Source organism: Capricornis sumatraensis, chromosome 23, assembly GCF_032405125.1.
Source record: "Capricornis sumatraensis isolate serow.1 chromosome 23, serow.2, whole genome shotgun sequence".
Classification (NCBI taxonomy): domain Eukaryota; kingdom Metazoa; phylum Chordata; class Mammalia; order Artiodactyla; family Bovidae; genus Capricornis; species Capricornis sumatraensis.
Window position 1 is genome coordinate 45597086 of NC_091091.1, and position 27657 is coordinate 45624742.

General features: G+C 48.5%; 1 protein-coding gene across 1 annotated transcript in view; it reads right to left on the reverse strand.

The window, feature by feature from the left end:
- ADAM12 (ADAM metallopeptidase domain 12) overlaps nt 1-27657 on the reverse strand; it is a 388314-nt gene that overhangs the window by 118132 nt on the left and 242525 nt on the right. The window contains exons 4-5 of the mRNA XM_068961374.1: nt 21200-21278; nt 4134-4210 (exon numbers count right to left, since the gene is read on the reverse strand). Coding sequence (XP_068817475.1) covers nt 4134-4210; nt 21200-21278 — 156 coding nt within the window. The remainder of the gene's footprint in view (nt 1-4133; nt 4211-21199; nt 21279-27657) is intronic.

Genomic DNA, 27657 nt, shown 5'->3' on the forward strand with positions numbered 1-27657 from the left:
GGCAGTGGGGAAACGGGGAAAGGGGGATGCTGTAAGCAGGGGGTGGGGGAGGCAGACAGGGGCTGGGGCCCTGCGGGAGGTATTCAGAGACCCCCAGGCGCCCCACTCAGGAGCCTGGAATGGGCTGGACCTGTAATGGAAAAGACTTCAGGAGGGGGGCCCGTCTGGGGATGGAGGAGTTGGGATTTGGACCTTCCACGCTTTGAATGAGAGTGGGGCCTGGGAGAATTGAGACTTGACCTTGGGGTCCTGCAGGGTGGGGACCAGAGCAGCCTCGGAGATGGTGTGTACGGGTTCTGAGCCCAGCTGCGGCCCCCACAGATGTTTACGCAGGAATGAGTGTCTCCATGGGAAGAAGGGGAAGGGGGCAGAAGAGCCCTGGGCAGAGATGGTGTGGCCTGCGGGGTGAAGGGAGGCCAGTGTAGCCCAGACAAATAGAAGCTACAGGAGCAGAAGGCCACAGAACAGAGGTCAAGGCCAAATTCACTTCACTTCCACTCTAATCTAATTTCTTTCTTAATATGATCTACTACGCTTCAAAGAATTTTTTATTTTAATAAACTTTGGACTGGCTAGAATTAAATTTCACTGCCCACCTGATGGCCTGGGACAGTGCATTGATTCCACCAGCATATATTGAGCATTTATCATGTGCCAGGTTCTAGGCAGAGTCCAGGGCGGGCCGAGGGCCCTGCCTTTCTAGAAGACAGGACAGCACAGGCAAGGCCATCTCCAGGTGCCTGACTTTTCAGCCCCTTAGACCACTGTGCCCTGGGTCATTTGGGTTGAGCTGTGAGACCTGGAGAACCCACATCCACCTGTATTGGCAAGCATTCAAGTCCAGCTGCGAGGTATCAGGGAGGCCAGCCACCCAGCAACATCTTCACCCCACAGCGACCCTTCACCCCTGGTCCTACAGGAGGGCTGAGCCCCATTTCCCAGCTCTAGTCTTGCTCCCTCCATCTTGCTTTCCTCCTAAGATCCTTTGTTCACTTTCTCAACTGAGATTTCTGGTCAACTTCTTCAAAGGGATCAATTCAATTTAGTGGTTGTTCAGTCGCTCAGTTGTGTCCTACTCTTTGCAACCCCATGGGCTGCAGCACACCAGGCTTCCCTGCCCATTACCATCTCCTGGAGTTTACTCAAACTCATGTCCATCAAGTCAGTGATGCCATCCAACCATCTCATCCTCTGTCGTCCCCTTCTCCTCCTGCCTTCAATCTTCCCCAGCATCAGGGTCTTTTTAATGAGTTGGCTCGTCACAACAGGTGGTCAAAGTATTGGAGCTTTAGCTTCAGCGTCAGTCCTTCCAATGAATATTCAGGACTGATTTCCTTTAGCACTAACTGGTTTGATCTCCTCGCTGTCCAAGGGACTCTCAAGAGTCTTCTCCAGCACCCCAGTTCAAAAGCATCAATTTTTTGGCACTCAGCCTTCTTTATGGTCCAACTCTCACATCCATACACGACTCCTGGGAAAAGCATAGCTTTGACTATATAACAGGCTCTCAGCACGTCTTAGATGTGGGAGGCAGCGTGAGATAGTTTCAAAAATTCAATTAAACAAAAATACTCAGATGTGAGCTTATTTGCTAATTGAATAAGTACACACATTGCCGTGTTCCTTTAATGTTTTGTATGTATTTTAATTATGTAATATAAAGTTTACTGCACTAAATTTTATACAATGAAATTGACTATAATACAAAATGCAGGAATACTTCTTGCCTCCCAACACTATTGAAAAATAGTCAACCAACTTATTTTTCAAAAGATAGAGTTGACTAGTGCTATGGTCCGTGGAATCAGAAATAACCATTATAATGAAAGTAATCATTTTGTGAGCGTGTGCTATGCTCAGGTATTGTAAACCCCACTTAAAAATGCAACTGTCATTACAATGAATGCCTAGTTTACAGCTCTACCAGCTTCCTCATCTATCTTCTGAATGCTTTTCATTATGTCTGTTCAAGCAAAAAGGTGGTTCCTTAAGAAATGAAGCCTAATTTTAACCATCATGGCTGCAGGGGATGGGAAGACTCTTGGCTTAATCCAAAAATGTGAGCCCCCGAGACTCCTTGTACCAGATTTCTGAGTAGGAACTGAGAGGCGGGGAGCGAGAGAACAAGGAGACCTGGTGAGAGACAGTTGCTTCCCTCCAGGATCTCACGCTGTCTCTGGCCAGGGTGGTGTTTGTGAATCAAATCAGGACATGGGGACATGGCTGTGTGGATGCTCCAGTGGGAGTGAGCCAGGGCTGGACATTTGTACCATCACAAAACACAGCCGCTGAGCTGCTCTCGGGGGTGAGGGCAGCGTTCTCTCCCCATCATTGCAACAGTTTCGTACCCGTCCCTGCCAGTGCTGTGGAGCAGCCGCTGGTCACAGTGGTACTCCTGGGCTAGGGACTCAGGAGCAGGGGAAGAGGCAGGCGGCAGCGAGAGCAGACAAGCGAGAGATCAGGAGAGCCAGGAGTGCTGCGCTGAAACCGTGCTAAGGAGGGCAGGGCATCTCGGGGAGACGTATGATACGGTGCAAAACTAACTTACGGCCTGAACTTTCCGTTTCACTTGGAGTCCTTTCAAAGGAAGGATAAGCTCCATGGCTGAGCTAGTTGTTATGACCTATTTTCCACGTTGCACTTCATTCCCTCCATGAAAGAGCTGTTTCCGCTTTAATCCCCCTGTCTATTGGGATCTCCAGGCCTTTCTCTCTCCTTATCTGTCCCCCTTTGAGACTGAAATGAAGAAGGATGACTCGTTTGCTTCCTCCCTCTCTTCTCTCTTCCAGGATGGAGCTCTCCCTGATCTTTGATCAGCCCTTTTTGAAGCAAAGCAGGATGTTGCTTCTCTGCTTTTTCTCTGCAGGACTGTAATCTGCTGGGCTCTAATTAATGCGTCCCCCAGGACGCTCGACTTTTCCTCCACATTCCTAGCTCTGAATGTATTCTGGGGTCACACCACATTTCACTTGATTTTTAATCCCTATTTTCTTTCTCAAACTCTGCCAGGCTGGTGCTGCTCCATTTGCGTCTGTATCCCCCCTTGCAACTGATTCTTCCACCAGGAAGCAGTTGATAGAACACAGCTTTGTCCCCGGTCTGATTCTCCCCTCGCAAGATCACAGAGTTGACTGCATTAACTCCGGAATTTCTCTGTTGACGCACCATCTGCTGCTTCTGCAGCAACAGCACAAAGATCTGGGAAGCTGACATTCTCTGGAGCGCCATCCCCATGCAGTGAGCTCCGTCAGGCTTCCCACCCAGCCTTGGTGGTTGACCCCAGACACCGTAACACTTGTTCCCCCGACTTTCCCCGAAACCCCGGCCACAAGTATTTCACAGGATCCTTCTGCCAAACTGTGGTCTGTGCCTGGTGCCCAGGAGGGAACGATCTCCAGGTGCCGGAGACAGGAGAAGGGCTGCCGAGACTCAGCCCCTCTGGGTAAGCTGGTCGGAGAGATGGACCCCTCTGTGTGGGGCCCTGACAGTTACCTGCACTTTTCGGGGAGGTGAGCCCGGGATGAAGGATGTGGAGTAGAGAGGCAGCAGCAAGGCCAAGCACAGGGGGTGGACCTGTCCTGTTTAAATATCACTCAGGATGCTCTGTCCACCCAGTCCTTCATCTTCACGATTTAAAGCCAGTTAGTTAATATCACGGGTTTGGCCACCCCTGTACTCAGCTCACCTGCATCTCTGCTCAGTCTGTCACTTGCTTTGTCTCCTAGCGAGAAGAGGCCCTTTTCATTTTTATGAAGCAAGCAGTTGAAATGCAGATACCTAATGTCCTATTTTTTTTTTTAACACCGGAAATTGTTTAGCATGGAGCCACATGGACAAAAGATAGTCCCCAAATCCTTGGATGCTGAAAAGCAGCCAATGTACAGGCCTGAGGATGACCTTGAAAGAGGGGCAGCCAAGGAAGGCATGCTGCCAGGGTGGGGGCGGTGGGGACAGACAGGGGTGGTCCTGAGGAGGTGGGGGGCACAGGGCTCTCAAGTTGTCACGAGAGGACTCCTGGGTCCTGCGGGGGCGAGGCCCGCCCACTGCATTACTCTTTTAGAGCAACTGGAGAAGGGGGGTGGTCCACGGTAGCTGTGCTTAAGAGCAGAGTTGTCACCACCAAGGTCACTTACCTGAGACCAGAACAAGTGCTGAGACTGACCGTCGATCCGGAAAAGCCTTGCACGCGCCCATGGTAGTAACAGTGACCCTGAAAAGACAAGACAGCCGTTCAGTCACGATGCCTTCCTGCCCACTCACAATAAAACCGTCTCCAATCACTTTGCTTTCAGCAAAGGAATTCCCTTCGGCATAAGATATTGAACCAGCGGTCTTAATGTTTCATGCCAGCCCCACGTGACCCAGCCAGGATCCATGGCAGGAATATCTGATTTGCTTACGAGATTATCAGTAGGGTCTTTAATCGCATCCCGGTTTCATTTTTGTCTCTCTGAAACCCTTCAGGAAAGCCCTGATGCAGAAGGTTTGACACAATCCAGCAGCTGAACAAATCACATGGCCATTGCCATTTCCCACGCATGTAAATTGTCTTTTGTAATGAGACGAGGAACCGTATGGGGTATTTAAACACACTGTGAAATGCTATAAAGTGAGGCTTAAATCTATGACTTAGGAAAACAGAAAAGGAGATGGGAGGAAGGAGGGGTGAGGACAGAGAGAAGGTTCCTGGACGAATTGCCCAACTGAGAGCAGAAAGGCTCTCTTAGCAGGAGAGAAAAATAAGAAGGTCTTCGAAGGCAAAAATCCCTGGGTGACGTGCCTGCAAGATTCCATTTCTTTAATCATGTCACTTGCAAAAAGAAATCACAGCATGGACACCTCCTTAGTGAAGACAGATACCTGTCTGGAATCAAGGTTAATTTTATCGTTGAATAAAGGTTACGTTGCAGCCCCAATTAAGTGGCTGGCTGGCTAAGTGCTCTCAGCACTCCTCATTGAAAGCATCCAAAGGCCACCGGCGTGTGGTCCCCCCAGTGGGCTGCGTCTTCCAAGGGGCAGGGGAAGTGGGCGCTGGAGTTTCAGCCTCAGCACAAAGCTCCTTCGGTCAGGACTCACTTTTCCAGGGCAGGGCTGGGTGTCCCGTTGTCCTGCCTGATAGAGACAATGTTCCAGAGACCACCTTGACTGTGCTAAGAAAGGGGACTGGAGGAGACTGGGTGGCCAGGGAAATCCGATGATACCGTGAGAAAGGGGCCACGATGATCTCTTTGTCAATGAACCGAGGACAAACTTTCGGGATCATCTGAAAGGCAGCTGGAGGAAGGAGGTGGGAGTGCTGCAGGGCATTTGTTCTTTGGACTTTCTCTGTTGATTCTGGAAGTCCTTTACATATTCAGGATATTAACACTTTGCCTGTTACTATGTGAGAAATGTCTTTTTACCTGACTTACGGTATCTTTTGTTGTACAGACTTTCCAGTTCTCCTAAAGTCAAATTGATACACCTTGGGTATTACTTTAGACGGCTTTCTTCAAGGTTACTCAGATATCCTCTCTTGTTTTCTTCTACTTCTATAGTCCGAGGATTAGCTCTTTAAATTGGACTTTTTTCTTGCGTAGGTGTGAGGTTGCAATCTAACTTGCCCCATGCACCAAGAGCCAGCTGTCCTTCACCACCTTGGTCCTTTTCTTAGTCCCCTTGTCGTGTATTGAATAACCACGCATGTATCTGGGTCCGCCTCTGTTCTCTGTGCTAGTCCACTGAGGCAGGCCTCTCTCAGTCCATCCCTGAGCCGACTCCACAGTTTTATTTATTTTTTTAATTTTTATTTTTACTTTATTTTACTTTACAATACTGTATTGGTTTTGCCGTACATTGACATGAATCCACCACGGGTGTACATGCGTTCCCAAACATGAACCCCCCTCCCACCTCCCTCCCCATAACATCCCTCTGGGTCATCCCCGTGCACCAGCCCCAAGCATGCTGTATCCTGCGTCGGACATAGACTGGCAATTCGATTCTTACATGATAGTATACATGTTCCAATGCCATTCTCCCAAATCATCCCACCCTCTCCCTCTCCCTCAGAGTCCAAAAGTCCGTTATACACATCTGTGTCTTTTTTGCTGTCTTGCATACAGGGTCGTCATTGCCATCTTTCTAAATTCCATATATATGTGTTAGTATACTGTATTGGTGTTTTTCTTTCTGGCTTACTTCACTCTGTATAATCGGCTCCAGTTTCATCCATCTCATCAGAACTGATTCAAATGTATTCTTTTTAACGGCTGAGTAATACTCCATTGTGTATATGTACCACAGCTTTCTTATCCATTCATCTGCTGGACTCCACAGTTTTAATTCCCATTTTTCTATAGGAACATTTTGATATCAGAGCAAGTTCTCTCTTTCGATTGTGATTCCTTTCACGTACCATAAAATCACCCTTTTAAAAGCATGCTATTACGGGCATTAGGACCTTCGCAATGTTGTACCACCATCACATCTAATTCCAAAACATTTTCATCATCCACAGAAACCTCACACCCATTAGCAGTCGCTTTCCATGATGCCCCACCCCCAGCAACCACTAAGCTGCTTCCTGTCTCTATGAATTTGCCTCTTCTGTTCATTTCATGTAGTGGAATTGTACATAATGTGGCCTTTTGTGTTTGACTTCCTTCACTTAGCATAATGTTATCAAGGTCCATTCATGCTGTAGCATTGAAGTGAGTATTGGGACTTCATTCCTCTTTATTGCTGAATAAATTGACATTGTGTACATAGGTGTGTCCGACTCTTTGTGACCCCATGCACCGTAGCCTGCCAGGCGTCTCTGTCCGTGGGATTTCCCAGGCAGGAATACTAGGGTGGGTTGACATTTCCTCCTCCAGGTAATCTTCCTGACCCAGGGATTGAACTCAAGTCTCGAGCATTGGTAGGCAGATTTTTTTTTTTTCCACTAAGCCACCAGGGAAGCCCAAAATGACGTTGTAGGGATATACCAAACTTTGTTTTCCCATTCAACACTTGATAGGACTCTGGGCTGTTTCCATTTTCCGGCTGTTTTGAATAGTGCTGCCGCGAACACGTGCCTACAGGTTTTAGTGTGGATGTGTTTTTGGTTCTCTTGGGTACATACTGGGGTAGGTATATGGTTACAAATGGGCAGGTGGGATTGCTAGATTCTATGGAGACTCTGTCAACACTGTGAAGCACTGCTGACCTTTCTTCCAAGCAGCTGAACCATGTTACATTCGCAGAGTGTGGGAGGAATGTGCAAACGTCACATCCTTGCCCACACATGTTATTGTCTATGCTGTTGATTACACCCTCCTAGTGTATGTGAAGTAGTGTCTCTCTGTGGTTTTGATTTTCATAATGACTTAAGATGTTGAACATCCCTTTTTGGCTGTTCTGCATGGCATGTGGGATCCTGGTTCCCCAACCAGGGATAGCACCCGCACCCCCTGTCCTGGGAGCTCGGCGTCCTAACCCCTGGACCACCAGGAAGGTCCCTGAACATCCTCTCATATGCTTATTGGCCATTGTTCTATCTTCTCTGGAGAAATGTCTACTCAAATCCTTTCCCTGCTTTTAAACTGGGTTTCTGTCTTTTCATTGTTGAACTGAAAGAGTTCTTTATATAACCTGCATGCTGCTGCTGCTGCTGCTGCTAAGTCGCCCCAGTTGTGTCCGACTTTGTGTGACCCCATAGACGGCAGCCCACCAGGCTCCCCCGGCCCTGGGATTCTCCAGGCAAGAACACTGGAGTGGGTTGCCATTTCCTTCTCCAATGCATGAAAGTGAAAAGTGAAAGTGAAGTCGCTCACTCTCTGGGATTCTCCAGGCATGAGTACTGGAGTGGGGTGCCATTGCCTTCTCCGTATAACCTGGATACTAGACCTTATATGATTTGAAAATACTTTCTCCCACTTTGTGTGTTGTTTCCTCACTTTCTTGATGTATTTTGAAGCACAAGAGTGGATCACTTTGATGAGGTCCAAACTCTCTATTTTTAAATTTATTTGCTTATGCTTTAGGTCCCATATCTGAGAGACCCTTACCCAACCTAAGGCGATGAAGACTTATTTTTAAGAGTTCTGCAAGTTTAGCTCTTACATTTAGATCTTTGATTCACTTGAATTAATTTTCATAAATACTTAAATAGGGGTCCGTTTTCATTCTTCTGCATGTGAATATCCAGATGCCCTGAACCATTTGTTAGAAATCTATTACTCCCCTAATTTGTCTTGGCAACCTTGCTGAGAGTGAGTTTTCTTTTGATTCTATTTTTCTTCAGAAGTTTCTACACTATTTTCTCTCTCAGGTGAATTTTAGAATCAAATTTTAAGCTCTGCAATAATCCTTTGAGTTTTCAGCTTGACTACTTAGACTGTATAGGTCGGTTAGTCAGGATTTGTAGTTTTCAAACAATGAGTTTTTCTAGTTCACATACATGGTATTTCTCTTCATACAATAAAGCCATTTTTGCACCCTTTGGTCTAGTTTTAGATTTTTTTTGGATGGCTTTGGAAAGTTTTCACTAGGTTTATGTCTAGGTATTGTATAGATTTGTTGATATCTCGAATAGGAACATTTTTTCTATTTCATCTTATGCGTGGTTATTTTTAGTGTAAAGGAAAGGTTTTTTATTTTTTAAAGTTGATCTTGTAGCAGACATTGCTGTTGGGCCATCTTATCAGCTTAATAGTTTGTGGCGTATCTTGGATTTTTATATTGATTAAACCTACCACAAACAATGAAAGCTTTGGGGGGCTCCTTTTTGACCCCCATACAATGTAGAGGAGTGGGGTGCCTAGTGTCCAGGGACAGAGGTGGGAGGGGAACCACACATAGAGGGGAAGCATATGTACAAAGATGGGTGATGGGAGAGGAGGACGGTTGAGGGAGGGGACGCATCTGCTTGGCTAGAGGATTCAGGCACAGACGTAGACTCACTGCCCTTCTCCTCCCCCTGGCAAGAACATCCTTTTCAAACAGCACGTGGCTCAGGAAGGGGTGTGTGAAGGGCAGTGATGGGGGACCCTGCATCCAGCCAGGCCAGTCATCCAGGCAGCCCACGGAGGACCCTTGCGGCCAGTCTGCCTCTTCGGTTTCCATGGCAAGTAACTTTTAAAAGGCTCCATGGACTGCCCCCAACCCCCCCCTTGCCCTCCACCCCCGGCTGCCACCCCCTGCCCCAGGTAACTCTAGCTTTGGGTAGATTTAGAAGTTATAACAACTCTAGAAACATGGGGAGATTGTGCAACTGGAATGCAATGCCCAAGGGCATCAAAGGGGTGTGGTCCCCTCTGCACAGGGTTAGGGTGGGGTTCAGTCCTGGACACCCAGCAGGCATGTGGGAGCTGAGACGACTCAGAAGGTGAAGCGACCCAGCTAGGGAACCAGCATCACTCAGCTTTCACCTACTCTTTTTGAGGGTCCTATGTCTGAAATCATTTGCTCCCTTTTACAGAACTGTGAAATACTGCTATCAGAAATCAAGTACTGGTTAAAAAATTAAAACCCAATTGGTGACAATAGTCTATAATGACTGACCTTTGAAATTTCAAACTCATTTATCCTCAGTCTCAATTTACTTTTTAATAGATTACTTATCAAATGTACTTTCAAATTAAATACCCAGAAATATAAACTCATTAAAGCATGAACTGAGAACAAATTAGTATAAAATTAATTTCTAGTTCAACAACGAGGATGAAGCATTGCTTATCAAAGAGAGCACATCCCAGCTCTTGTACACTGGCCCTTAAACAACTCCAACTCGTAGTCAGTGCCAGAGTCAACACCTCATCTCTAGCTCTAACATGGCTTTCTGTTCACCTTCAGACAGTTGACTAGCAAGACCATCTCTCACTCTTGACTTTTACTAGAACTCCAAATTCCAGATCCTCCATGACAATTACAATCTCATGAATTTCTTTTTTAAAAACATGATTAACTAAATGTTTAAATAAATGTGATTACATATTTATAAGGTAGTAAGTCATCCTACAGGGCTTCCCTGGTGGAACAGTGGTAAAGAACCCGCCTGTCAATGCAGGAGACCTGGCTTCAATCCCTGGGTCAGGAAGATTCCCCTGGAGAAGGAAACAGCCTCTTCAGTATTCTTGCCTGGGAAATCCCATGGACAGAGGAGCCTCGTGGGCTATGGTCCATGGGTTCACAAAGAGTCAGACATGGCTTAACAACTAAACAACAAGTCATCATACAGATAAACTGACAAACCAGAGAGACAGACACATCACACTAGGTGACACAAAACTGGTTGGGGAATTTGGCTCTGTGGAGTAGAGATGTGGGGGCTTTATGCCCCTTGGCATGGACAGGGAGGCCTGGCGCGCTGTGGTTCATGGGGTCGCAAAGAGTTGGACACGACTGAGCGACAGAACTGAAGTGAACTGAACTGATGCCCTTTGGCAGTGGCCCAGGTGGAGGGAAAAGTGCAGGCAGCCTCACACGGGGGCCAGCAGTGCCCACTCAGCAAGGTCTCCGGGTGAGCGTGTTTCCATATCTGAGCCAGGCTGCCTCCCTTGGACTGATGCCAGGAGGCAGGAACCAGCCAGGCCTCGTAATTTGCAAACACATGGCCTGTTGGACCCAGATGTAGACACCTGTGAGGGACAGAGGCATCCATCATGTCTTGTAGGTGCCCCCGGGCCTGCTGGTTCAGTCAATCACAACAATTACCCCTGCAAACCTGCCGTTCAGTTGCCTCCAGAGAGTCAAGCCGTGTGTCTCCTTTCTATCACACTCGTGTCTCTAAAGAACAAGACATCATCCTGTGTGCATAGTCGTCTTGGCCCAGTTCTGCTGATCCAATACATTCTCTTTCTACCAACAAAACATAACACAGAAAATAGTCCCAAACATGCATAACCACAAAATTACATCTTTTCCTCTACAAAACCTCTAACCATGTATTTTATATACTTATTACTTAACCTAATGCATTTCTCCCCCTCCAGTAAAATAAATTCTCCTTCTGTTTAATACTATCAATCAAATATAATAGCAGGGAGAAGGAATATGGAATAAGAAACACTGAGCTTGAAAATAGTAGCCCTCAACTCTATGTAGTATGGGAAGTAAAATAAAAATTCTGTTACCCAACCCTCAGCGGACTAGAAAGAAAGGAATTTTATCTGCTAAATTGCTAACAAAAGTGGGCTGACGTGATTAAAAAGGTCCTGTAGCCTGGAAGGCTGCGGTCCACGGGGTCGCTGAGGGTCAGACACGACTGAGCGGCTTCACTTTCACTTTTCACTTTCATGCATTGGAGAAGGAAATGGCAACCCACTCCAGTGTTCTTGCCTGGAGAATCCCAGGGCCGGGGGAGCCTGGTGGGCTGCGGTCTATGGGGTCGCACAGAGTCGGACACGACTGAAGTGACTTAGCAGCAGCAGCAGAGGTGAGCAAACAAATTCCACTAAGGAGTGAGCTGAGGAAAAATTATTTGCAACGTTCTTTCCCTTGGGAACTGGGTAGGGCCTCCCCCGCCACATGCAATGTGACAAACTCTCGATTTAGCATTTGGGTCACACTCTATTCCACCTGGGAGTGAACTTCGAGCTCTTAAAGGTCAGCCTTCCTTCAACAGATGTGGAAACCGAGGCCCTGACCGGTTAAATAACTGTCTCATGTCACAGAGCTGGTTTGTGGCAGAAAAGGGATAAAAAACCAAGCCTCTCAACCCCAGGCCAGACAGCTTCCCTCCATGCCTTGCTGCTATGAACATGTGCCCTCATGAAGAGAAATGACCCCCTAAAATCCACACCTAGATGGAATGCTTTCTCAAGCACAGCAGGGCCTCATCCCCACATCACTCAGGGAATCCGAGGAAAGTCAAGTCATTTCCAAACTCAGAAAGATCTGCAGATGGGAGGGCTGTGACAGTGAGTGAGTGTGTACGCACACGGGCGTGTCTGTGTGTGCACAGGTTGCTCCACTGTGGTCCGGTCTTTCCTCCCTTGCACAGACCTTCAGGCCTCCACAAACCAAGTGTTTGCTTGAGACTAAAACAAGGTGAGAGTGCATTTGAGCAAAGAAAAAGTGACCTCACAGCCCCGTGTGCTTCTGGTGTGGCGATATTGTGCTTTCCCCTGGAAGCTTCCTTTGGAGATTCCCAGGCGGTGCTAGTGGTAAAGAACCCGCCTGCCGATGCAGGAGACATAAGACATGCAGGTTTGATCCTTGGGTGGGGAAGTCCCTGGAGGAGGGCACAGCAACTTGCTCCAGTGTTCTTGCCTGGAGAATCCCTTGTGGGCTACAGTCCATGGTGTCCCAACGAGTCAGACACGACTGAAGTGACTTAGCATGCATGCTTTCCCCTGAGAGTGTACTGGACAGATGGTTGAGAAGTCAGCACACCCATGCTTTCTGGCCCATGTCTGCCCCATCTTTAACCATCTCTCCCCTCAGATATAATAATCGCTGCTCCCAGCTCTAAACCAACTCTGGCCCCAACTCTAGCAAGTACCATGTCCATTTAAAAGACTAGGAAGGACCAACCTCAGGGGCCATCACATTACTGTTTGGTGCTGGAGTTCAGCATTAGAGGATGCAGCTTACAAAACTGTGCTCACAATCTTTGAGACCACCCTGCAAACTCAGCCTGGAAACAGTGAGTCTGCAATAGTGAGAAAGCTGAATCGGCCCAGAGTCGGAAGTCTTATGGTTTGAGACACCACTTCCATTTCTAACTTGTGAAATGGGATTGACACTTGCTGCCCAGGGTCTTAGGGATCAAATCAATCTGTGAAATGTGTGGCACTGTCACCCATCTGGGATATGACAACATGTACTTAAACCCATTATGCTTTAAGCACTGGGTTCTGCCTGTCTAGCTCCCCCTGTGCTGGACTCTAGGGGATCAGCATCATTTTGCTGAATGAATGAATGAACACGTGTGGGAGAAGCTGACCCCTGAGAAAGCAGAGGGCATGATTTTCTCACATTCCTGCACTAGCTCCTGACTCCCAGCTCCCAGCCTTCTTGGCAGGCATGCAGAACTTTGTGTGGATGGATGAATAGGAGTCAGAGGGGCGTGGCAGGAGGTAGTGTGGAGGAGCTGAGGCCAGTGGCCCCCTCATGGAGACACACACCTGCAGAGCCCAGCTCCGGGCAGAGCCCAGCTCCAGGCAGAGCTCATGGACCCCTTTATTGCCCACAGCCCCCTTTCTCCTTCCATCATCCTGATACCTGAAGGACCTCAGAAGAATAGATGGTCCAGGGGGTTAAGGGAGGTCGTGAATCCGTCATCAAAGCGGAGCAGTGGCTACCACAGGCTCGCTCCTCTAGAAGCCTGACTGTGGGTCTGGTTCATGCTCACGTTCCCAGCTGGTTCAAGGCTCGGGCTGAGATTTCAGCCCAGCAGCCTGCCTCCATGCCTGCAATCCCAGCCCCTACATCCACTGCTTCCAGACCGAAGGCTGTTCCAGCCCCCTCTTTCCTGATACCTTTAGAGAAAGAGAGTGAGCACACCTGGGGTGCTGGTGGGGACGCAGTGCACGTTCCACACGGATTTGGCTCTGCCATTGCCTAGCTCCTAAAGCGCCTTTGTCACGGATTCATTGTGTCACCTGTGGTCAGATGGCATGTTCCCCGAGGATGGGGACCATGTCCCCTCCATCCTGCACAGCGCTGTGGGGGCACTGGGCCTTCCTCAGTTCCCGTGGGCTTCAGAGCAAGGTGCTCAGCAAATTCCCAGAGGGCTCCTGGCCCCTCCCCATATCCCAGGACAGTAGGCGAGGAGAGCATCCTCTTCCCTCCCTCAGATGAATGTGCCAGGTCTTTCTCTTCACAGCAAACACCAGCCCATTCCTGAAGCTGCCTCGCTACAGTCTTTTAGACCGAATTCCATGACAGAAGTACCACGGCCAGGGAGATACAACAGACCCCTGTGTTTGCATCATAGTGGTTAGGAGCTCAGATCCTAGACTCAGGCTGTGTGAATTTGAATCCTTACTAGCTGGGGGCTTGGTCCGCCTACTGAAGCCCTCTGTGTCTCAGATTATTCAGCTGGGCATAAAAATAACATATTGGGAGTGCCAAACAACCAAGGACACATAAAGCCCTTGGCACAATGCCTGGCATAGTGTTGGTGCTAACTCCATGTCACCGTGGGCACTCAAGAACACTTGTTGTTGAGTGAGTGGTGTGTGAATGAATGAGCGAATTCATGTATGAAAAGGTAGGGCTTGTCACCATCATGGGATTCCCATGGGAAGATTGGTCTCAGAACTTTGGACGTGAGGACTGGGGAGGGATCGAGGAAGCTACCGATGATCTGGGAGGATCAAAATACAAGTGAAACAGGGGATGGCATAAATGGAAGGATGTTCTAGAAGGATCATGTAGGCAGCAGTGGTGGCTGGAATACACATAGGAGAGATGAAAAGCAAGGAGAAATTTCAGGTGGCCAGAACATCTTCCAGCTGAGAAGTGAGGAGCTGGGCTGCAGCTGCTGCCGTGCCAGTGGGTCAGGGAGGGGGGATAAGACGGCTGTGAAGGTGGAAATCACTCTGGGACATGGTGAGGACCTGAGGGGAGGAGGGGGTGTCTGGTGCCTCAGTCAGCGAGAGGACAGAGCAGCCTTGGAGACACAGGCCAGCCTGGGAGAAGCTGATGAATTAGATGTGCGGAGAGTATACACGTGGTAGGGAAACGGATTCCATTCTAAATCAATTTTTTAAAAGAATTTTATAACAAGCCTAGCTCATTTCCTTATGAGATGGAAATGGTCTCTGTCTTTCCTCCTACCCCCAGAATCATCTTTCACCCTCTTCAGATGCTCTCTAGCTGAGAGGAAAAGTGGCTGACTCCCTAATACCCACTTCCAAGCCAATGGTGGAAGATTCTACTCTTTTTGATGGGAAACATTTGCCATGGAAGTGAACGGATGGCACTCAAACAATACTTTGGATCAAAATACGGGATTTCATGCCTTTCTAATGGTTCAGACTCAGTTAACACTGATGGTTCCTTTTGGACATCTTGTATAGCAATTGGTTTCATAGATTTTTCCCATAAGAAATGTATAGAACAAATGAAGCCCTTCTGGGTATTGCTCAGGTGCAGAAGCTCAGATCTTTTTCCTTCTCCCTATCTCCATGCCCCTGGCCTCAGCAGCCATCACCTCCTACCCCAGCTCTGGGCTCATCCTGCCTGGGTCAGCTGCCTGACCTTGCCGAATCTCTGCTCCTGTCCTTCTGATGACCTTCACACTGCAGCCAGTGGTGTCTTTCAAAGCCTATCCCTAGTTATGACAACCCCTGGGTTGATACCTTTTAATAGCTTCCCCATCTTCCTCTATTGACAACCAGACTGTCCCCTTGGCCTTGAAGTCCTACCTATGGTGGCCCCTGTCAAATTACAGGCAATTCCCCACCTCCAGGTAAAACTTGGCATCAGCCAGGAATGTCCTTCCCTTCCCCATCCCATGGGTCATGTCCTCAACCTTCAGATCTTGGTTGACATGGCCCTTCTTCCATGAAGCCTTCCATGGTTCCTTAGACTAGATTAAGCCCCTTAGCCTGTCCTTCGGTGCACTCAGCACAGATTTTATTGATTCAGTCTGTGATTCTTAGAATTATGTCAGTCTCCACCCTCTAGCCCCGTGTGGGTTCTCTTGTCTGTTTTTATTCTCTGTGGCAGTCATGGGGCCTGGCACTGGGAAGGTGCTTTGTTAACACGCACAGAAAAGAAGGATGTGTTTGGACCAAAGTGCTGACAACATGTAGGAGACTTTCTGGAGGCCCATTCTGGCCTTCCCCGGAGCTGACTTTTGGGGTGTAAACAGCATAAATGTCACGTGCATTTTCTCCCACAGGCTTTATTAAAAGAGATAGTGTAGGACACAATCTTTCCTTAGATGTGGCCAGCAAAGGTTTGAGCCACAGAGAGAGAAAAGACAAGGGACCAATTCCAAAATTAAATCAGCCACTAGCTTGCCTGTCAACCAGCTTATACTGATTGTTGAGAGATTAAACTTAAGAAAGAAAGATGCTAGCCAAAAAGTGGTTCTTATTTTATATATAATTTTAAATTTAGTGAAATTCACTGTGTGCTGACTTGGGGGGAAAGTGGGGTGAGTCAGCACATTTCTTGTTTCCCAGCCTGATTCAATAGAAACAAAACCCCCAAAGCTGCATCCTTGTCTCTACCCCCACCCCTCCGAAAGACAATAGGAGGCTGTGAGCTCCCTGAAAGGGTTTCTGCTGGAAGGACAGGCTGTCGAGGGCTGCGGGTTTTCTTTAAGTAAATGAAACAGTTCACTCATCTTTACAGCTCAGAACTGTACTCCAAGGAGTGGGGGAAGGTGGCTGTTGGACAAAGGGAAAAGTTATTGTTTTTGTAATTATAAAAGCAACATATGCGTATTGTTTCTGGAGGTTTGGATGTGCCATTTCACCCAGCCTCCAGCTGCTTCTCCTGTTGTATACGGATTCAAAGAGTCCAATGCAGATCAAAATGTACCATGAATTTGTGTGTGTGTGCCTGTGTGCGTGTGTGCGTGTGTGTATGTGTGTGAGTGTGTGTGTGTGTGTGTATGCTCGGTCGTGTTCGACTCTTTGCGACCCCATGGACTGTAGCTCATCAGGCTCCTCTGTCCATGGGATTCTCTAGGCAAGAATACTGGAGTGGGTTGCCATTTCATTCTCCAGAGGATCTTCCTGACCCAGTGACTGAATCCCCATCTCTTGCACCTCTTGCATTGGAAGGTGGATTTTTACCACTTGTGTGCCATACTATGAGGTTACCTACCTATGAAAGAGTGGTTTCTGGTACATTCCATCAAAGGACACAACTTAGGTGAGGGCAGAAGTGAGCCTTCCTTCTATCTCTAAGCCTCATCTCCCTACCTTGTTCTTGCTAGCCAAGCCTGGGGGGACCCATCTTCGGGAGGCTGGGGCCACAGAAGACCATTGCTTGGAATATTCCTCAGAGGGATGGGCCAGGCTTACCCACCCTTAGCTGAGGGAAGACAGTAAGGCTGGCCTCCTGGCCATTCCAAGGCAGGGACCCTACCCCTGCCCCAGTCAGCAGGGACCAGAGGTTGCCAGGGCCTGCCCACTCCTGCCCTCCTTGCCCTGAGAAGATGCTTCCACGGGGAGAAGTGAGGGATTGGATGCAGGCGGAGGTGTTTTCCTATCTACACAGTTACCTCGTGAAAAGATGAGGAGGAGGAGAAAGGAACTCCCTCTCCACACCCACTACACACAACAGTCATAACAAATAGAAAACTACAGAGTCTCCACCAGACAGAGACAACCACTATCAACATTCCAGCACCTTCGGTCCAGGGTGCTTTCTGAGATGCCTGGATTTACAGTCACCAGCAAGCCAAGTTCCATATACCCCGGCAGCGGATGGACCCTTGTTTATCAAGTCCCCTATTTCTTCTTCTCTCTTATCACATTTTTCCCAAAAAGAGATAAAAAGACCAAAAATGCCTGAGAATAGAGAATGAGTCAGGGAGCTGGAGATATAAAACAAGAAACTATGAAAATTACCTTGGAAGCATATCTTACAGCCGGAGGACGGTCTGTATTCGACCAGCACTTCCACCATCATCTACCAGCGAGATTTGGAGGATTCCAGCCTATTATTAAGTATTTCTAGAATCTCTTTGTTTCTGCTTCTAATTGGAACAACAATTTACTCTGTAAGGAAAGCCGTCATGTTAACTCTAAAAGCATATTTTAAATGACATTGTCTTAGGAGACAGAGAGAGAGAGAGAGAGAGAGAGAGAGAGAAAGTCAGGTGAATGCACGCCTGTGTATGCTCCATTGCTTAGCTCTTTGTGACCCTATGGACCGTAGCCACAATGGTCCTCTGTCCCTGGGATTTTCCAGGCAAGAATACCAGCGTGGGTTGCCATTTGCCCCTCCCAAGGGAAGTCAGGGCACCAGCAATTACTTATACCCGAGATGAGCCCTCCTCTTTTGTGGTCCTCACCCTTGTCTTGGATTTCAGGCTCATACACCTGTCTCCCCACTGAACACCTTCACTTGACTGTCCCGCCACAAACTCAACAGGGACACACCTGTATTCACTGTGCCCTCTGCCTTCTAAATCCAACAGCTGCTCCTTCAGGATGCCACTGAGAAACCCATTACCCGTCTTCAGCAGGAGGGAGGGCACTGCTGGGGCATCTTTAGTGTTCTTTCCCCCACCCCCACCTTGTGTTTTCACTCTGGAATTTTTATTGGACCTAGGTTCTGTTCTCTTTAAAATATCTCAGACTTTTCTCCAACTTTCCATCGTCTTGCATTCCTGGAGGTGCCAATTCTCTCCTTTCCCTTGTCGCTCACTAACTTTTTTTGCTAATTGTGTGTTCCGTCATTTTGACTTTGGGTTATCTTTAATAATATTCTTCTTCCTTTTTGTTTTTGACATGGGAACCTTATGTAATCTGGCTGTAGAAATACCCCTTGGTTCAGTTCAGTCACTCAGTTGTGTCCAACTCTCTACGACCCCATGGACTACAGCACGTGAGGCCTCCCTGTCCTTCCCCATCTCCTGGAGTCTACTCAAACTCATGTCCATCGAGTCGGTGATGCCATCCAACCATCCCATCCTGTCATCCCCTTCTTCTCCCGCCTTCAATCTTTCCCAGCATCAGGGTCTTTTTCAATGAGTCAGTTCTTCGAATCAGGTGGCCAAAGTATTGGAATTTCAACTTTAGTATCAGTCCTTCCAATGAATATTCAGGACTGATTTCCTTGAGGATTGACTGGCTGGATCTCCTTGCAGTCCCAGGGACTCTCAAGAGTCTTCCCCAACACCACAGTTCAAAAGCATCAATTCTTTGGTGCTCAGCTTTCTTTATAGTTCAACTCTCACATCCATACATGACTACTGGAAAAACCCATAGCTTTGACTAGATGGGCCTTTGTTGGCAAAGTAATGTCTCTGCTTTTTAATATGCTGTCTAGGTTGGTCACAGAAATATCCCTAGAGAACGATTCTCAGCTGGCTTCAGCTTGGCCCCAGGGGATGCACCACAGCTGGCCTGGGACCACTTTTGACATCAATACACTGAATGGGAGTCCCATTCCTACGCTGGTTTTAGAATTTGGGCACCAGTCCACCCTGTTTCAAATGTACACTTTATGAAGCCAGCTGGGCTTTCACTTTCTCTATTTTTTGTGAAATCATTGTTCATTCCAGGACACCTGGAGACAGTTCTCTCTGTTTCCCCTTCTCTGGACTGGGGTTTTCCTTGTCCTTTTTTTTTGTTGTTTTTTACAGAGGAAGCACTTCTCTGGGGGCTTAACTTTTGTGGGATTCTCAATGCTTCTCAGATGACTCAGTGGCTAAAGAATCCACTTGCAATGCAGGAGACAGAGGAGACGCGGGTTTGATCCCTGGGTTGGGAAGATTCCCTGGAGGAGGAAATGGCAACTCTCTCCAGTGTTCTTGCCTGGAAAAGAGCCATGGGCAGAGAAGCCTGGTGGGCTACAGTCCATGGGGTCACAAAGAGCTGGACATGACTGAGGGACTGACACCTTCACTTTCGATTGCAGATGCCCACCCCTCTTGTCCCAACCCCAAGCACTGAAGCATTGGGTCTCCTCTCTAAGTCCTGAATAGCCCACTGGGGTCCCATGACCTCAGTTCACCAGCCCAGTGCTCTGAGCTTACATCCTTGCTTTGTTTCTTTTTTATTTCTTTTATTTTTTCTTAACTTTTTATTTTTCACTCGAGTATAGCTGTTAACAATGTTGTGATAGTTTCAGATGGACAGCAAAGGGATTTAACCATACATACACCTGTATCCAATTTCCCCCAAACTGCCCTCATTCCCAGAGATTTATCTGACTCTCTCAAGCTTGCTCAGGCATGAATAAAAATTCTTACATGCTTTGTTTTTAACCCAAGATTTTCAGGTGCTTTCTTTGGGCATCAGTTCACTCTGTATGCTCCTGGAAATCTGAAGGTAACAGTTTGGAAGTGCCAAACACGTGATTAAGAAAAGTATTGGCATAATGCGGAGAAGGGAGAATTTGCTGCCTACGATGGAGAGCCTTTCAGTTTTTGTGTGTGTGTGTATGTATCACTCAGTTGTGTCCGACTCTGTGACCCTATGGACTGCAGCCCACCAGGTTCCTCTGTCTGTGGAATTCTCCAGGCAAGAATACTGGAGCTGGTTGCCATGTCCTCCTCCAGGGGATCATCTCGACTCAGGGATAGACCCACGTCTCCTGCATTGCAGGCAGATTCTTTACCATCTGAGCTACCAGTTCAGTTCAGTTCAGTTCAGTCGCTCAGTCGTGTCCGATCTTTGTGACCCCATGGACTGAAGCACGCCAGGCCTCTCTATCACTGACTCCCGGAGTTCACCCAAAGCCATGTCCATCGAGTTGGTAATGCCATCCAGCCATCTCATCCTCTGTCGTCCCCTTCTCCTCCTGCCCTCAATCTTTCCCAGCATCAGAGTCTTTTCAAATGAGTCAGCTCTTCGCATCAGGTGGCCAAAGCATTGGAGTTTCGGCTTCAACACCATTCCTTCCAATGAACACCCAGGCCTGAGCCACCCAGGGAGTACTAAAATTACTCTTTATAAAACAAACACCCACAGCTCTTTAAACACGTAACCATCAGTCTTCAGAGGCAACAACTCTCTTCAATGCCCACATTCACACCTGGGGCTGAGCACAATAGACGTTTATTACAGGAATAAACAAAATTAGCCCTAAGTTACACAGAAAACTTCAGATATCAGAAAAGCCAAGAGCTGATAAATGTCGCATACCAGCAACAACCAAGACACAGTATCATAGTGATACGGCGGCTACATTTATGGCAGGTTAAGCAGAGTCAGTTTTCCTTTGAATGTCTTTAAGGGTCTTGCAAGTTTAACACTGCCAAGTTCAGCCCAGGGATGACAGCTTTCTGAATCAACTCTCGTTTGGGCTCGGTTTCCGGGAAGGATTTGCCTGGTTCAGCATCCCATTGTTATTAGCAGGTGGATTCAATGTCAGTCTGCAATAGAACCGTACCTTCAAGGACTGCCCTGGCACATACCTGGCCAAAGTCAAGTTTTTCTGGAGTTACAATGGAATGGCCAAGCAGTAAGCAATGCCCAAGCTCTTCTGGGGTCTAACAGAAGGATCTGGGCATGTGACTTCGCTGGGGATAAAACAGCTACGGAGTTTAAGCACAGACCTGATTGCACAGTATCATGGCGGTCCAAGCAGGACTTACTGTGTAATTTCGGATGAGAGAGATGTCTGTGCCACCCTGTAGATAGTGGGTTTCCGTGAAACTGCTGGCGATGAGACCTCTGTGGAAAAATAAAAACCACATAAACGTGAGTGTAGATTCGCATTGACATGTTGCTCGTATCTAGGCTGGATGGCGGCAAGGGTCCGACTCCCTCCTCACTGTACAGATGACCCCATGAGGCTCCCTCGGGCCTTCAACCTATTCAGGTTATCCAGAGGAGAGCCGGGAGACTCAGCATGTGCTCTGAACAGCAGCCCCTATGGTCCACGTGGTGCCCTCCTCACCCTTCCCATCTCAGTCCTCCAACACCGGCAGGTGTGTGTACACGCGTGCACATGCGCACAAGTGCACTCACAATTGCAACACTCTTTTATGAACAGCACATGTGGATTATTTTGTGTGATGAAAATTCTTAGGATTTACTCTCTTAATAACGTACACATATAACGTACAGCAGTATTCATTATAGCTGGCAGAAACTCAGAAGAGGCCCACCCTTCTGAAGTCACATGGCCCCGCTATCTAGAATCAGCAGCTAAGCTCCCCACCGGAAACGTAATTTTGGATCCACAATATTGGCCCGCTAATTCTCCCACAGGTGAGGGAGCCAGCTGTCAATATTAAAATGTCAAAGAAGTGTTTCAAACCATGATGAAGTGTTAGAGTGCTGTAGGCGGGGGGCAGGGGGAAATGACCCTGGTCAAACTGAAATACTGAATTTCTAAGATGAATTGGTAGAGGGGCAAAAACCTCTAATGAAAATGGCCTGTGACCTACTAGACCCTCACTGATGGCAGCAAAGCCTGAGTTCGCTTAGGTTTCAAGCTATTCTGTGCTTTCCTCTGTCATATGTGCACTCTGTCTTTCTCAACGTCACCGCAACAAGTATTTCCAGTGCACCTACTATGTGCTGGGCACACTTCCCCGTGAGGCGACGGACAGAGCACAGTACAGGGCAGGGAGGGCTGTCACAGAGGCAGAAACAGAGTCTTCCTGGCTGAACAGACGCACAGAAGGTGGAGCGGAGGGAAAAGGGAAGGCTTTACAGAGAGCAGGGGAGGAGTCTGCAGGCAGAACTGGGCTGGGAGGAGGGGGTTCCAGGCAGAGGACGGCAAGGCCAGGAGACCCGAGGGTCTGGAATCTGGGTAGTCAGGTTGGCGGGAGGCAGGGCAAAGCTCTACACACCTCTGCATTTTATCAGTCTGGGCAGTAATGAGTTGCTGTTGTGAGGTTGTCATGTCATGTCCAACTCTAATTGCAGTTGGTGATGGACAGGGAAGCCTACAGTCCATGGGGTTGCAAAGAGTCGGACACGACTGAGCAACTGAACTGAACTGAGGCTTCCCTGTCCTTCACTGTCTCCCGTAGCTTGCTCAAACTCATGTGCATTGAGTCGGTGATGCCAGGCAACCATCTCATCCTCTGTCGCCCCCTTCGCCTTTTGCCTTCTCATGAATGGAGAGTGTTTTAAACACTGGACTCTGCAGGAGCTGAGGAACAGTGACGATGCTGTCCGACCCCCCTGTCCAGGGAATGCATGTCACACAGCTCAGTTCTTCCGGGCTCACTCCACCTCCAGCCCCATGATGAACCTGGGACCCAAGCGAACCCATCTCTAGTCTTGTCCGTGGCCTGCCTGGAGCTGGGGAATCTGGAGAAGAAGACTGTCCTCTTTGCTCTCAGAGCTTCACACAAATGCACTCAAGGCTTCCTCTAGCCTGCACCCTGGGTGCAGGAGGACGCGGCCCCAGGAACACCCAGCCGTCACCAGCTCTGACACAGGACAAAAAGGGTAGTCTTCCAAGTACCTCAGGGGTCCACTTGGCTTCTCCTTCTCCTCAATCAACCCCTGTCTTTTGCTTCAGCTGGTTCCGGTTGGGCTTTACAACCAAAGTCCTGATCAATATTGTTGTTGTTGTTTAGTAGCTAACTCCTATCTGACTCTTTTGTGACCCCATGGACTGTAGCCCATGAGGCTCCTCTGTCCACAGGATTCTCCAGGCAAGAATACGGGGAGGGTTGCCATTTCCTTCTCCAGGCGATCTTCCCGACCCAGAGATTGAACCCATGTCTCCTGCACTGGCAGGTGGATTCTTTCCCCTGAGCCACCAGAGAAGCCTGGCTGATCAATATGGGAGAAATCAAAGCTGCAATGCTGCCAATGTAACAGATGAGAGAGAGGGTCCTCTTACAAAGTGAGATCTCTTCAGACTCTCTCTAGGCAAGTCCAGAATTGAGAATCCTCTCCCACTTTTATGCAGGTTTCAATCTCTTTGGGAAATGCCTGGTTTAAATCAGCCGGACCTTCACAGTGGGTCAGAGATGTGCTCTACTTAACAGTAAGCCTTTGAGAAGAACGGGCTAGGAATAAAAAACGCTGACCATTTCTCACACTCACTGACAAAGCTCGTGCGTGCTCCGCACCCTTACTCGTCCCTTTGCTCAGGAGGAGATCAGCCTCAGTGGAGGAGCCTAACCTCCCTTCTGGCTTCTGGTCTCAAATCTGCATCTTCTCAGCATCCTCCTCTGAGCTGTCACAGGATCCCCAGGGTGGGCTCGCTGCCTGCAGCGGAGGAGGCTGGAGGGTCAGGAGCAGAGGAAGGAGAGGGGCGGGGGAGGTGTTGGGAGTCTGGAGAAGGAGCTGGTGGTCTTCCTTCATGTGGGCAGAGTTCCAGGGATGGGTGGGAGGTTGGTGACCTTGACGGGGCAGCTGGGGGTTGGTGGGGGGGGGTGTGTGGGCCGAGGGGACGGTGACAGGGGAGGTCACAGAAACTTTCCTGAGGGTAGTTCTAAAGGGAACCAGAGAGAAGACGGATGATCTAAAGGGACAGGATGCAGAAACGTGGGCAGAGAGGGGCAGGTGCCTGGTGCCTAGAGCACAGGTGTCAGCAAGGACAGAGCCTTCGCCTGTGCGAGATGGGACCAGTACAGCCTAGAGGTCTTGGTGATGGAGGGGGCTTGGTTAGCTTCAAGACAGCAGAGGAAGGAGAAAAAGAAGAATTTAATATACTGGGAACTATATTATTATGACTTATATGCTTTACTATTCAATAATCATTTTGCAGTATGCATCTCTCATTCATAATTGAGTAACTCTGTTTCTAACAATGAGGGATGGCCTCTTTTTGGACAAGGGCTTCCCAGGTGGCTCAGTGGTAAAGAATCCACTGAGATCCAGGAGACACAGATTCCACCCCTGTGTCTGGAAGATCCCCTGGAGAAGGCAATGGCAACCCACTCCAGTATTCTTGCCTGGGAAATCCCACGGACAGAGGAGCCTGGAGTTGCAAAGAGTCGGACACGATTGAGCAGCTAAACCATCACCATCACCTTTTGGACAAATCAAGGTATATGAATACCTAATGCTAAGAACTCCTGGAGAAGGCAATGGCAACCCACTCCAGTATTCTTGCCTGGAATATCTCATGGCTGGAGGAGCCTGGTAGGCTACAGTCCATGGGGTTGCAAAGAGTTGGACATGACTGAGCGACTTCACTTTCTAATGCTAAGAAGAGTAACACAGAGAGGAGGAATTTGTAGAGCAAAGAGAGAATTTCAAGGCTTTCCAACTGAAAGATGGATGTCCAAGGAGATCGTTTCCTTCATGGGTAAGAAATACAGAAAATCTGTCTAGAAAACCAGGGGTTGGAGAAAATGAGTTTCGTGTCAACGGCAGTCAGCAAACTGGTGGATAAGAAGAACGTGGGGCTTTAACAACAATAAAGTGAATGATGAGGTTTTAAAATGTGACTTAGTCCTGTAATACAAAGATGCATGGGTATTTCTGCCTAAAGACTCACTATTTTTTCATTGTATCCAAATGCCACTTAAACAGAAACACAAGAACCATCACATTTTGAGTCTAGCAGCTTCCTAAGTTCTCTCCTGTGTCTCCTTGTATTGACAGAGGGGGAAATGGGGATGGTCTGAGCATGTCCCTCTATAGCTAAGACACTGAGGGACATACCCCTTTTTGAGTAGAGTCTGAAAGGGGAACATGGGCTTGCAGCTCAGACACACCGACACCACTGTGAATATCGTCTTCCCTGGTGCAGCCCGGGGAGAATAGAGGCTTGGACTCTCCTGCAGCAACCCGGGCGTGGAGAGCTCAGAAAACCCAGAGCTTTCTCCAGTCTCAGTTTCCCATAAGGGACAAGGACATGAGATGGGAGAGAAGCCAGATGGCCTGGCCGCCGAGGCTGAGGCTTATCCTCTGGGCCCAGGAACTGGGAGTCTGTGGCCCACACACCGTGTATCAGAACCCAACCCTCTCTGCTCTGATATTGTCTCAGTGCCAGACGGTCCAGCCCCCAGCCCCCAGGTTGTGAGGTGCCCAGGGCAGTGACACGGTCCTGGTCCCACTTGGTGGGGATCACACCACTGCCCTGTGAGGAACCCTTGAGTGGCTCCCCGCCTGCCTGGGATGCAATCTCAAAGCTTTCCATGGCCTCCCAGCCACTCACAACCTCACCTTCCCAGTGCATCACGCCTGTCTTCCCTGTGGCTCATTCTCCTCCAGGCAGCATGCCTTCTGCCTCTTTCTAGAACATTCCATACCCTCTTCCACTTAGGGCCCTTGTGTTTTCTCTGCCATGCACCTGGAACATTCTCCACCTGGCTCTTTACGGGGCTGGCTGCTTTCTGTCCTGCAGGTATGAGTTTAACCATCTTTGCAGAGGGCCCTTTCCAGATCATCTTTTCTAGAGTAGGCTCCACCACCCATATCCCCACATCACAGAACTCCTTCACTTTCCTGTCTTGCTGATTCATCTGTTTATTCATTTGCCTATATTCCCTCAAGAATTTAAGCCACCAGAAGGCTCTTTGCTCTTTGTGGCCCCACCCCCAGCCCAGGCACTGTGCTAACCCTTTATGTGAACCAGTGAAGTTGCTCAGTCGTGTCCGACTCTTTGCAACCCCATGGACTGTAGCCTACCAGACTCCTCCATCCATGGAATTTTCCAGGCAAGAGTACTGGAGTGGGTTGCCATTTCCATCTCCAGAGGATCTTCCCGACCCAGGGATCAAACCTAGGTCTCCCGCATTACAGACAGACACTTTACGATCTGAACCACCAGGGAAGCCCCTAGGTACTATTTTTATCCCAATTTAAACAAGGATGCCAAGAGACAGGGAGGTTAGCTGACCTGCCCAAGGTCACACTGCACAGGGCAGCATCCAGATGCTTTGGCTTCAGAACCTGCTCTTTTAACCTCTATGTGGCACTGCCTTCCTCAGATGGTCAAGAGATAATTGCCGAACACCTGTTGTACATGCTGTGCCAAATGTTGGCTGAATACACGCTGAGCAGAATAAGGGATGGATGGAAGCGGGGACAGATGTGTGGATGACGGGATCTGAGGGGAACGCTGAAGGCACATTCTCTTTCTGTTTAAGGTCGTCCCTTCCCAGGTGGCCCTAGTGGTAAAGAATCTGCCTACTAATGCAGGAGACATAAGAGACGTGGGTTCAATTCCTGGGTTGCGAAGATGCCCTGGAGGAGGGCATGGCAACCCACCCCAGTATTCTTGCCTGGAAAATTCCCTGGAGAGGAGCCTGGTGGGCTATAGTCCATGGGATTGCCAAATGTCAGACATGACACCCCCTCCCAACCCCAGTAACACCTGACTCTCATCCCTCTTAGGTACCGTGACCTACCAAGGAGCCACGAAGAAGCTGGGAAATCACTCAGGTGAAGCTTCCTGAGACACATGTTTAATTTAAAGTCCAGCGTCCCTGGAGAAAGTCAAGAAGAGTGCATGGACAATGGCCATATTGGAGCTGTGACAGCAATGCGCCCATTTCCCTTAGATTTCCCCAAGGAGAAAATCCAATTAGATGGATTCTGGATGTCAGCAAATGGAGACAGAAGGTGAATGCATAATTTCATGAGAACGTTCTTTTTCTCTGCTTATTAGATTAGCTGATCTAACGAGGCATTCTGTTCCTCTGGACACCGGAAAATAAAATGCCAGGAGTTGATTTTGCTGTTTCCCATTTGTTTTGTTGTTACAAGTGGCACCTCAATATTCTCTCGTTTAACCAACATTTATTGTGCTGGACATGGGGCATAAGACCCCAAGAGCTCACCATCGGGTGGAGGACAGACCCAAAGAGTGGTCAGAGCCCCATGATAGAGATACACCCAAAGCATTGTGGGAATTCAAGGAAAGGCTTCCAACCCAGGGCGAGGCGGTACCCAAGTGAGTCGTGGGAGATGGCGAAGAAGGAGTCAGGTTGAGAGGGGTTAGTGAGGTGGGAAGGATGAAAAGAGAATATTCCCGATAAAGTTACTGCACCCTCAAAGGCAGGGAGGCCTGGAGGGTAGGGAAACAGCATGCCAGTGGGGGCTGGGCACAGCGGGTAAGACTCAATGGAATCCCAAGGTGTTGAGGTGCAGAGTGAGGTAAGGAGATGTGCTGTTGTTCAGATCAGCA